This window comes from Musca autumnalis, unplaced genomic scaffold (genome assembly GCF_047663935.1).
Source record: "Musca autumnalis isolate F117 unplaced genomic scaffold, ASM4766393v1 scaffold_4, whole genome shotgun sequence".
In the NCBI taxonomy this organism is placed as follows: domain Eukaryota; kingdom Metazoa; phylum Arthropoda; class Insecta; order Diptera; family Muscidae; genus Musca; species Musca autumnalis.
The window spans coordinates 111,577,946-111,590,521 of NW_027411977.1; the positions used below are offsets into that span (position 1 = coordinate 111,577,946).

At 38.4% G+C, this 12,576-nt stretch overlaps 1 protein-coding gene across 1 annotated transcript; it reads left to right on the forward strand.

Moving 5' to 3' along the window:
- The first annotated feature begins 200 nt into the window (after positions 1-200).
- Positions 201-12,367, forward strand: LOC141402732 (venom protease-like). Its single transcript, XM_073984615.1, has 6 exons — positions 201-372; positions 444-985; positions 1,209-1,284; positions 1,356-1,440; positions 11,693-11,991; positions 12,052-12,367. The coding sequence occupies exons 1-6, from the start codon at positions 268-270 to the stop codon at positions 12,193-12,195; spliced, it is 1,251 nt and encodes a 416-aa protein (XP_073840716.1). The 5' UTR covers positions 201-267; the 3' UTR covers positions 12,196-12,367.
- The last annotated feature ends 209 nt before the right edge of the window (positions 12,368-12,576 follow it).

A 12,576-nucleotide genomic window follows, 5' to 3' on the forward strand; every position in this document is an offset into this window, starting at 1 on the left:
ACTATTTTGTAAAGTTTTGTAACTGTTAAAAAATATATATTGTTGTTGCAGTCATATGTGTTTTGTCAGACAATATTTTCAAGCATCACTACATATTTTCATATAGTTACAATACCTATAATGATTCGAACGTTTGATTCCAGTGTAGGCATTCTTTATCTGTGTATAACTTCAATAGGCTTTCCTTTATTTACAGACAGCTCTGACTACTGTACCACTGTAGATGATGGGGATGGAGAATGTGTGGTTCTTAGCCGTTGTCCTGAAATGTCGCGTCGTTTGCATGCAATGCATTCTAGAATGCGACACATAATGTTGGAAAAATCTAAGAGATCTTGCGACAATTATGACATGGACGATTATGATCCAGAGGTAGGTCAAACATAAACAAAACTTTAAATTAGAAAATGTTAACTTTTTTATACACATTTTTAACTAAACAGATTTGTTGTGAAAGTCCCAATGGCGAATCTGTAGTGAATGACGAGACTACAACCACAAAACCGGCAGCTTTCGAATATAAGGCCAATTTTCAGTCATGCCGTGGTCCTGATAAAAGACCAGGTTTTTGTATTGAGTTACAAAATTGTCAATCATTGGTGGAGGAGTTGCAAACTAAATATGCAGATGTAACCTTTCAAAATTTTCTACTTACATCGAACAGGATTTGTGGAGGTACTGGTAGAACGGTATGTTGTCCGCGTGGCTCCTCTCCCCAGAAGAATCTGACAGCTTATAATAGTGCAAACGGCAACAACAACGATGATATACCACGAAGTTTGCCCACAGTGGAGGATGGTTGTGGCGCTAATATTTTGGTGCCAACCAAAATTGTTGGCGGTCAGCCCAGTATGGTTGGAGCATGGCCCTGGATGGCTTTAATTGGCTATGATGATCCATATTCTGCTTCGCCATTTAAATGTGGTGGTAGTTTGATAACAGCTCGCCATGTCATAACTGCAGCCCATTGTGTTATAAATACTTTGTGAGTAAACTAATTACTATTTTTAAGGCTTTTTGCAAGAGTAGAGGCGTGTGTCTCTATGTTGATTCGAAAATGAATGCGAAGAAAATACTATCCTTTGTTTTCAAACTTGTAAGTTGTATTACAAGGAAAGGCAAAGGAAATAACATTTAAAAAACTCGTTTTCGTTTTCATTTTCTTATCGAGATTGTGAACCAGGCTGTACATTTTATTATTTTTATAGGAAATTTGTTCGCCTGGGAGAACATGATTTGACCACAGATTCTGAAGCCCAGCATGTTGATATAAATGTTGTGCGTGTAAGTGTTAAACAAAAAAAATATATATTATTATATTAAATATAAATATATTTTCGAAATTATTCTTGCAGTCGGTCAAACATCCAAAATATCTGAAGAGAACGGGCCACAGTGATATTGCCATTTTGTATTTGGAACATAACGTGGCTTTTACAAGTAAGTGTTATATAAACAAGTAACAAAGTATCAGTCCTATCAGTCAGCCTGTGTGAATTGAAATACTTTTTTTTTTCAAAAAACTGATGTATTTAGGGTGTTTTAAAATTTTTGGGCGTATACACGTGACGACAAAAATATGGATTTGTATTAAAGTTTTGCGAGAGAGGTACCTAAGGGAATGGACCGACGTAGTCCATTTTGGATGTGGGTTTTATTTCGGGAGTCATTCCTCTCGATAGATATGGCTCCCACCAGTCATTTCACTTGTTCACCATATAATTTAGACCTTTGGACCATTTTATCAGGAAACATGGACTTACCCACGAAAAAACATATTATCGCTGTAACAGGGACACCAGAAGGAACTTCGGTAAAAATTTCCAAAGGATCCTCGAACAGACACTTAAGCACCCTTAAACAAAAATGTTGAATAGTTGTGTGGGTGGTACCCCAGTGGACGGATAGATCCCACTTTTGAACATAAACTAAGTTTGGACACAATAATTCGAGATTCAAAGTTTGGACCAAATCAGTTGCTCCGCTTATGAGATATCGCGCTTACCATTTTAAGGAATATTTTCGAACTTTTATGGGGAAGGTACTGGAAGAAGTGGCCCTAAAAGCACCACATTCGAATTTTATCTAAAATTCGAAGAAATATTATGATATGCAAAGTGTGGACCAAGGCAGTATTCGGTTCGAGAGTTGTCGTGCTCACCAGCCACTACACATGCTGGCCGTAGGGGTTTTTTACAGTTTTCGAGTCACTTTCTTAAGAAGTGTCGACTTGTACCATCGTAATAGGGACCTTGAGTGCAACCTGTTGCAAGAAGAATCAGTAGGTTTCGAGAGGATTAGGGCCTCCTATGCACTGGACTTTTCCGAAATTTTTGTGTGGGAGGTACCCGAAGGAGTTGACATGTATATATATATATATATATATATATATATATATAACGCCTTGCTCGCCGTCTTCTGATTACGAGCTGCCTCTATACTGGGCATAGGCTGTCTATAAATTGTCTCCATCTCTGCCGGTTTGTAGCTACTTCACTCAGTTCTGCAATGTTATTATAGGATCTTCCAAGACTGTGGGACATAGAGTTAATTTCTGATATCGTTGACCTTCTTCATGTTGTTTTCGGTCTACCCCTTTTTCGGCTTCCTTGAGGGTTGTAGACTAATGCACGGTTGCATACTTCTTCTGGTGTTTTTCGCAGTGTGTGGCCAATCCAGCCAAATTTTCTTCTACGGATTTCGATATTTATGTCAACCATATTTGCTTTCCTCCACAGATGTTCGTTAGATATTCTGTTTGGCCAAAAAATACGTAAAATTCTACGTAGGCACCTATTAACGAACGCACGCAGTTTCCTCTGTATGTTCTCTGTCACAAACCATGTTTCGCAGCCATATAATAATACAGAGAGAACACAAGCCTTAAAAATTTTAATTTTCGTCCGGGTGCTATAAGTATTCGCATTCCACACATTCCGCAATTGTGTAAATGATCCGAGGGCTTTGCCAATACGGGTTTCAATGTCTTTTTTGGCACCGCCATCTTCGGAGATGCAGGTTCCAAGGTATGTGAACTCCTGTACTCGTTCTACACATGCATCAAAGAGGTTTAGTTGTTCCGTGGATTTCGAGTTTATTCTCATTTCTTTGGTCTTTTCCGTGTTGATTTTAAGACCCACTTTACTGGATTCTCTCGCAAGATCATTTAGTTTTTGCTGCATATCGCAAAGACTATGCGAGAGTTCGCATTTGTCGTCAGCGTAATCCAGAGATTCCAACCTTTCGTTAGGTTTTAGTGGATCCCACACAATACCTCTAGGTTTTTCATGGTAGGCACGCCTCGCTACGGCATCGATCACAACCAAGAAGAGCAAAGGTGACAGAAGGCATCCTTGCCTAACACCCGAGATTGTATTAATTTTACCCTCGTGCATAACTGTACATTCGAAATTGTCGTAGCTGCTACGTATAATCGAAATTATTTTTTGTGGCATTCCCAGGTTTTTTAGTTCTGCCCAAATGCATTCTCGATGTATGGAATCAAAAGCCTTCTCATAATCGACAAAAAGAATGTACAAAGGGGAACGCATTTCAATTGATTGTTCGATAATGATCCGTAGGGTATTGGTTTGATCGACGCAAGAGTGTCCGCTTCGAAATCCAGCTTGTTCTGATCGCAATTTGTGGTCAACTTGTTTGACGATTCGCTCCAGCAGTATTTTCATGAAAACTTTCATTATTATACACAGTATAGTAATACCTCTCCAGTTATTGCAGTTTGTGACGTCACCTTTCTTTGGGATTTTAATAATTATACCCTTTAACCAATCTTTTGGGAAAACTTCGGTATTCCAAATCTGTTGAAAAAGTGGATGTAGAATGTTTCCGAAGAATACGGGGTCACATTTTAAAATTTCAGCGGAAATGTTGTCAGTTCCCGCAGCTTTTCCATTTTTTAACGATTTAATGGCATCAACAATTTCTTCTTTCGACGGCGGTTGGGTTTCGATGGGAAGAACTGGTGTAGTGTCATTGTTGGTTACTACGGTATCTTCTCTGTACACATTTAGTACTCCCATAAAGTGTTGTCTCCATCTCTTTAGTTGCTCGTCAACTTGTGTTAAAAGCTTCCCTTCTATGCTTTTCACCGGTAGAGTTTGTTTTATTTGCGAGCCTGCGATTTTCCTTGTAATTTTAAAAAGGTCCTTCATGTTCCCCACTGCTGCAGCGTCCTCTGCCTCCGAAATCATCTTGGACATATTTGCCTTCTTGTCGTCCCGTATTGACTGTTTTACTTGTTTATCAAGTTGGCGATATTCAGCTTGTTTTCTTCTTCTTTCTTCTGGGTTTCTCAGGGAGTTTATTTCATTTTTTAATAAAGCTCTGTTATTAATCAATGACCATGACTGAGCGGATATGAATTCTTCCCTTTTTTTCTTTTCGCGACCTAGACCATCCTCGCAGGCCTTCGTAACTTCGGTTTTGAATTTATTCCAGGTTTGGTCAACATTATTGGAAGATTCGGTGACTTTTATAGTGGAATGCAAAAGCTCGGAGAATGTATGCCGTTGCTCAGGGATATTAAGCTTATTAGTGTTGTATTTTATTCTGCTGTAATTCGATTTGTGTGACTTACTCTTTATAGAGAATTTTATTTTTCCAACCACGAGATGGTGATCTGATGCAATATCAGCGCCTCTTTTACTTCGGACATCACAAAGACTATTGCTCCATCTTGCTGAGACACATATGTGATCAATTTGATTTTCGGTGTTGTTATCCGGTGATACCCAGGTTACTTTATGGACGGTCTTGTGAAGAAATAGGATTCCGCCAATTTTGAGCTCGTTCATCCCACATAACTCAATTAGACGTTCACCATTGTCGTTCCTTACTCCTATAGAGTGTTTGCCCATGATATGCTCCAAATTTGAGTTTTCCGCTCCTATTTTAGAGTTAAAGTCTCCCATAACCAACATCAAATCTTTTTTTGGTGAGTTCCGTATTGTGTTGTGCAGAATATCGTAGAATTCAGTTTTGGTTTCATCCGAGGCATCCTCTGTTGGGGCATAACACTGTATTACGGTCAGATTTTTCTTATGGCCTTTGAATCTCACAGACATTGTCCGTTCGTTAATAAATTTATAATCAATGACGGAGTTACTAAATTTGGCATTAACCAGCATTCCTACCCCATATTGATGTGTGTCATTTTCGCGTGGCATGCCAGACCAATACATGATATGTCCATCGTTTGTTTTCAGTTGACCGCTTTTGTTCCATCGAACTTCGCTCATTCCCATAAAGGATAGCTTATACTGTATTAATGTCTTACAGGCTTGTGATAGTTTACCGGCTTGGTATAGCGTTTTTACGTTCCATGTTCCAAATCGTAGTCTTTTATCAATGCATAGAGTCGTCATCGGTATTCGGGATCGATTTTCATTTATAGACATTCTGGGAATTGATGATTGTTTCAGATACAACGGGGAATCAACCCATCGCATCCTAACCTGTTTGATGGGGCTGCCATCTTCGCCAACAGGTTGGCTGATTGTGACATCATTTCCTCTGTCACGCTGGTTAGAGTTATACCGCTCATGATCGGTCGCCATTGCCTTCTCTGTTAAAAGCAGGGTATACCACGTGCAGGTGAAGGTTGACAGTTGCGTAGGAGAGGCTATATAATCGCTTCACTACCCCCAATACCCCCATGACATGTATAGTCCATATTATAACCTGATCTATGTCTCGTAGAAATATCACGATGTGCAAAGTATGGACCAAATCGGTTACTACCTTCGGGAGTTATCGTGGGCACCATTTTAGCGAAAAGGAGAGGACCGATATGGCCCAACTTAGAACTTGGTTTAAGTCTGTGCAAAATATTACGACTGCCAAACATCATTTCCTCAGGAAGTATGGACTTGCCCCTGAAAAAAATGTACCGTCATGATGGGGCAGCGAATTCACGTTGTTACAACAAAAATCAAACCAATTCGAGAAGAGGTCTTAAACTGCACTTTCCGAAAATTTGTGTAAGAGGTACCCGAAGGAATGAACCGATGTAGTCCATATTCGAAACAACAATGTTGAGTTTGGACTAGTAGTATATTTACATGATTGTAAAAGCCACTGGATTTAATATATAATTTTCATTGGTTTCTATCGTTTATTGATGGACATGATAACACTATGCAACATTTTTAAGGTAATCTTGTGCAAACAATTTGGGCTGAGGATTTTTTGAAAGTACAGACCCAAACGGCAAAAAAACCTAGTTGGGTTTTGTTGTGTCAGATCCAGCATGGATTTTATGGTTAAATGTTGACTTTTTAAAGCAATTCTGGGCTATCTCTCAGAAACCTATGTGAATCTTCATCTGATCTTTGAAGCAAATTTGTAGATTAGGGTAAGAATAACTTATTTGGGGAACTCGAAAAACTACATTTTTTGCCTCAAATTTTATAAAATATCGAAAATTTCCATAATTTGTATAGATTTTGCACCATATCTCCCAAACCATTATTTTCTTCTTAATTTTTTCTTTTGGAATAATATTCGCTAGAATGAAATACACATCTCTTCATAACATGCCATTGTTGCCAAATGCCTCTGTCACCTTGTTTTCAGTATAATTTTCAACGACGATTTTAAGAATATGTCAATATTGGGGTGAAATCCAAAATGCGAGAATAAACTGTTGGTGTGAACTGTGTTTGAAATACGTGTTGTAAAAGATACGATTCAAAATACCGCTGAAACAACATAGAGTAAGAACTTTAGAGTGTCCGAATGTTCTGAAATATTGTTGAGAACTTTATATGGAAGATTCTTGCAAAATGTTACTTGATTCCACTCCCAATAGATTAGCTGATACTGGACAGAAATATTTCAATTATGTAAAATTTTCTATATTTTATCGATTTTGATGCTCTAGATGGAGTTTTTCTTATGTAGTCTGCTTATAAGATAAGTTCTACTAGTTTAGGGCTACAGTATTGGCAAAGACAGCAAGGCCAAATTCCAAATCGTTTCTGAGATAAAGACCAGATAAATGCAAAAAACTGTAGTTTTAGCCCGGTGAACTTTTGTATTGGGAAAGTCATGCCCGGTGAACTTTTGTATTGGGAAAGTCATGCCTGGTGAATTTTTGTATTGGGAAAGTCATCTCCGGTGAACTTTTGTATTGGGAAAGTCATGCCCGGTGAACTTTTGTATTGGGAAAGTCATCTCCGGTGAACTTTTGTATTGGGAAAGTCATGCCCGGTGAACTTTTGTATTGGGAAAGTCATGCCCGGTGAACTTTTGTATTGGGAAAGTCATCTCCGGTGAACTTTTGTATGGGAAAAGTCATCTCCGGTGAACTTTTGTATTGGGAAAGTCATGCCCTGTGAACTTTTGTATTGGGAAAGTCATGCCCGGTGAACTTTTGAATTGGGAAAGTCATGCCCGGTGAACTTTTGTATGAGAAAAGTCATCTCCGGTGAACTTTTGTATTGGGAAAGTCATGCCCGGTGAACTTTTGTATTGGGAAAGTCATGCCCGGTGAACTTTTGTATTGGGAAAGTCATCTCCGGTGAACTTTTGTATTGGGAAAGTCATGCCCGGTGAACTTTTGTATTGGGAAAGTCATCTCCGGTGAACTTTTGTATTGGGAAAGTCATGCCCGGTGAACTTTTGTATTGGGAAAGTCATGCCCGGTGAACTTTTGTATGGCAAAAGTCATCTCCGGTGAACTTTTGTATTGAGAAGGTCATGCCCGGTGAACTTTTGTATTGGGAAAGTCATCTCCGGTCAACTTTTGTATTGGGAAAGTCATGCCCTGGATGAGGCCATAAAATCCGAACTGGATCTGACAGGACAAAACCCTACTAGGGTTTTTGTGGTCTCAATATGTACTTTCAAAAAATACATATTAGATGTTGTTTGCATTTTCAGTGTTGCATAGTGTAAACTACGAATTGAGTAGCCGATTTGGAAAAAACTCTGCACATTGTACAATTTTGTCTGAGGTAAATGAATTTCAAAGGAGTCCCTATGGGGCCAATGTTCAAGATTTTCGCTTAAGTGTAGTTTAAGGACTGTTCGAGGATCGTCCAAAAGTACTCCTTGTGGTCTTGTATATGGCGATATAATGTGGACAAGGCAAGAGTGCATCGATCAAATAATACCTTTGTTTGGTGTTAAAGGATGGTCCTTAAGAGCACTATAGCACTACGAAAAACTGGTTTAATGAATTAAATTGTGGCCGACACTCGCAAAAAAACTAAGGTTGTGAGGGTCGTCCAAAACGAATTTTGTGACGGAAAAAATTAGACGTGCGTGAACGGATAAAGCGAAAGGTCGCCATGTAATATACCGTGAAAGATGTTATATATCCTTGGGAACACCTTGCCTCTAAAAGTGGCTTTTCCCGTTAGATCCAGCACCATTGGAAAATCTCTCAAAAAAGGCTCTTGTCGATGGGTGCAAAAAATTGTGAATAAATACGATCGCGATGTTTCAAGCGACGTTTATAAGATCGTCATAAAACAGCAATCGTCCGTGGGAGTCTTCGAAGATGAACCATGTCCAAAGAAAGTTGATCATGGAAGAAGCACTTTGAAGCAAATGCCCCCCTGTTTCTTCGCCTAAACTGACCATGTGGCTTCTAAACGGAAAAAGTTCTTCAACAATTGGTTTGAGCGCATGAAAAAGTATAAAAAAATTATGAAACTATTTTTGATGGTAAATATTTGCGTTTTTTTTTTTGATAGGTCAGAAAGTTATGGAGCAGCCCTCATATATTTGTAAGTTCGTATTTCTGGCTTCGGTTCTATATCCAGTTCTAGGAATGTGGCTGCTTCGATGGGTTGTAAGCACAGAGCTACTGGATTTCGTTGAGTATGTTTGGCATCTGCGACTGTATATGTGTGAGTGTTACTCAAACCTTTGTAAGCTTGCTACTGTAGGGTTCCTACCTTGCAACGTTCGACCTCTCTTTCAAGATCATAAAGATCCCTTCTGGCATGTGGGGAGGTCGGGTGCTATTCAAGCTATGACGATTAAGATGACTCTTTGAGCGGATGCAGCAGTGATGATGACTCGGAACGCCATCTTTGCTACCTGAACATCAGATTGGTTGGGCTGATGGAGACAGTTATGGGGAGATGGTTTGATTCAAGAGAAACGATGGGTTGCAAAGGGTTGTCAAATGCCATAACTAAGACCTGTCGGTTATGACCTTTCAAAAAACGGGATAATGTTGGGCCTATAACCTGGAGTACAACTATTTAACGTAGTAATGTATACCTTAAGCATTTCTTACGGGTCAATCCGGTATCGAAGAAAAACAGTCGCCGCGGAATTGTACACTTCTCATCTCTCTCTCTCTTCCGATATTTTCTTTGGCGCTTCGTGTTGCTACTAAATGCAGGGCTAACCGGTGTACCACGTTCTTCTCGTCAGCAGCCTCATGCTACTTCTCATCCTACCATGGATTTTTAGAAGGTGATTTTGCGACAATATGAAGAGAATGGGCTATACCGTAATTTGGTATCTTTCACACCCTACGTCTCACAGTGTTGCCGCTTCCATAGAAAAGTGGACAAAAATAGAAGGAGTTGACCTAGGTTGATGAATTTTTGCACAAGTACTTATAAGGGCATAGGAATGAAAAATTTCAACTTTGGTCCATATCGGTTCAGATAGGTTCCCCGATGTTGCTATTACTCGGTCAATTTTGATCGAATAGCCTTCAAATTTAATATGTAATATTTTCTTAGGCCCTTGGGTAGCTCTACCGATTTTCGGTTCAGATTTGGATATAGCCCCCATATATAGCTTTCCCCGATTTTGCTATAACTCGGTCAATTTTAATCGAATAGGCTTCAAATAAAACATTGGATGTTTCCTCAGGCCTCTGTTCAGTTTTACCGATTTTGATTTGATTTCGTTAAAATCGTTACAGATTTGGATATAGCCTCCACATACCTTTCACCGATTTTGCTATAAATCGGTCAATTTTTGAAAAATAGCCTTCAAATTTAACAAGAGATGTTTTCTTAAGCCCTTATTCAGTTCCACCGATTTCGACAAAAAACAACATTCAATACACCTGAAGATCGGCTTAACCACCCGTGAAACGTAGCGTAATGGTGGGCGTGGGACTTCGGTAGACTCCTAATTTTTCAATGTATATAATAGGTCTAATAAGCTCAACTCGAAAGAGAATTAATTAAATATCACTATAAATGACCTTCGCCTTAATAAGGCAAAAATAAAAAAATAATTTCAGCATGAGCCAGGCTGGGATTCGAACCTGGGTCTCCGACAACTGAGTGTCAAGGTTGCCGGCGTCTTAGCGTTCTGAGCCACCATCAACTTGTCAAAACTTTAGTAGACAATAATTGATGATCAAAAATCTTCTGATATAGGAGAGCAATTACTAATGACGTAGGAATAAAACTTACCATAGTATTTGTGAACATTGAAAAATGGGATTACCAAGCAGGACTATAGGAAAAGTTTGGAGTTTCAATTAACTGACATAATTTCGCATATGCATTTATCTAATGAAGTGCGATATATTTATATACTAGAGTGGCTTTAAAAATTCGATGTTGGATTTTTTATGCGGCACCCTCCTAAAATGTTTAGTCATGTTAAAAATTAAAATTGCCAAAGTTTGAGCTCAATCAGAATATGTTAACACGTGACACTGGGGCCTCAAAGTTTGCAAGGGCCCTTTATATAGCCAAAATTAAAATCTGACCCGATTTTCAAATTTTTTTTGTAGGATTACTTGTTTAGCCACTACAAAGAACTGGTAAACTGTTTGCATCGATTGGAAAATAAATGTGGCCTCTAGAGTAATTTTGTGAAAAATTTCCTTTGGTCCCACACAAATTTGTATGTTGCCTTTGGTGAATTTCAAAGAAATTGCTCTATACACCACATTTACCGTCATATCGATGCTAACAGTTTACCAGTTCTTTGTAGTGGCTAAGTAAATAATCCTACAAAAAATTTTGAAAATCGGATCAGATTTTAATTTTGGCTATATAAAGGGCCCTTGGAAACTTTGAGGCCCCAGTGGCACGTGTTAACATATTCTGATTGAGCTCAAACTTTGGCAATCTTAATTTTTGCATGACTAAACATTTTAGGAGGGTGCCGCATAAAAAAATCCGACATCGATTTTTTCCCTTTGAGTTAAAACCAGTCTAATATATACTAGTTCCCAAGCTTTGCCTTCGTCTGCCACAAAAACAACATTCAATACGCCTGAAGATCGGCTTAACCACCCGTGAAACGTAGCGTAATGGTTGAATGCGTCGGTAGACTCCTAATTTTTCAATGTATATAATAGGTCTAATAAACTCAACTCGAAAGAGAATTAATTAAATAAAAAACGGTTTAGATTTGAATATAGCTCTCATATATATTTTCGCCCGAATTTATGTATTCGATGCACTAAACACGCAATGTATGTGAGATATTGATTAAGTTATGAACATGTGACGTAATTATCCATAATTGAGTGACATCGACATGGATATTTTCCATTCCTGTGCCCTCATGAGTACTTGTGCAAACATTTATCAATCTAGGTCGACGGTCAAACTATAGTCCTTTCTTACTTTGTTTTACTTGCGGAACCACAAAGGAGAGCCTAATAAAAAATTCCCCTCTTTTGAAATTGCAACTTTTGATATTTTATATCTTATTTATTTATTTTTTTTTTCAGAATCAATTCTCCCTATTTGTTTGCCCACATCTCCGGAACTACGACAAAAAAACTATACCCGTTATAATCCATTCGTTGCTGGCTGGGGTAAAAACCAAGAAAATGGCAAGGCCAGAGATGTTTTATATGAACTACAAATCTTGGTCCATAGCAACGAACTGTGTCGCCAAGAATACCAGAAACGTAATCTTGACTTTAGCGACAATCAATTTGATGAAGCCGTTGTTTGTGCCGGTGTTCTTACGGGCGGAAAGGACACATGCCAGGGTGATTCGGGTGGTCCCTTAATGATTCCAGAGGTAAAAAATGCTTAAATGTTTATAACGTTTACAACATTTTAAGATTTTCTTTCATTTTAGACATCCAATAACGTTGCCCGCTTTTATTTACTTGGCGTAATAGCATACGGTTTCGGTTGTGGTCGTCCTGAAATTCCTGGAGTTTATACAAGTACTCAATACTTTATGGATTGGATAACTGAGAGAATTGAAGATACACACTAAAAAGATACAAATGAGAAGGAAGAGTTTTTATGTGTATTTTAATATCACCACAGAACGAGTATATGAAGCAGTTAGCGCAACCAGTGGTTACTTTGATTATATTGCTTGTGATTTCTGTGCAAAGCCAATAAACAAAATTAAAAAAGCAATTTTATATTATTAAATAAATAAACTTGAACTTGTAACTAAGGTAAGGAAATTGCACGTAATATAGTTGTAAAATGATACATAAGCCCTAAAAGTCCAGATAAAATCGAGCGGTATTCTTATATTTTGAGGATGTACATATATAACAAGGACTATGTGATACCCTACACCACTACCCATGTGCATAAGTTTTTCACTAGTGTCCACCCAGCAAACCAAATGTCGGATGTCCGA

Bases quoted from the DNA above. Each gene is read 5' to 3' on its own strand.
- LOC141402732 (XM_073984615.1), top strand. From the start codon at position 268: ATGTCGCGTCGTTTGCATGCAATGCATTCTAGAATGCGACACATAATG. The intron at 986-1,208 runs GTGAGTAAACTA...TTATTTTTATAG, and splicing joins CATTGTGTTATAAATACTTT to GAAATTTGTTCGCCTGGGAG. The intron at 1,441-11,692 runs GTAAGTGTTATA...TTTTTTTTTCAG, and splicing joins ACATAACGTGGCTTTTACAA to AATCAATTCTCCCTATTTGT.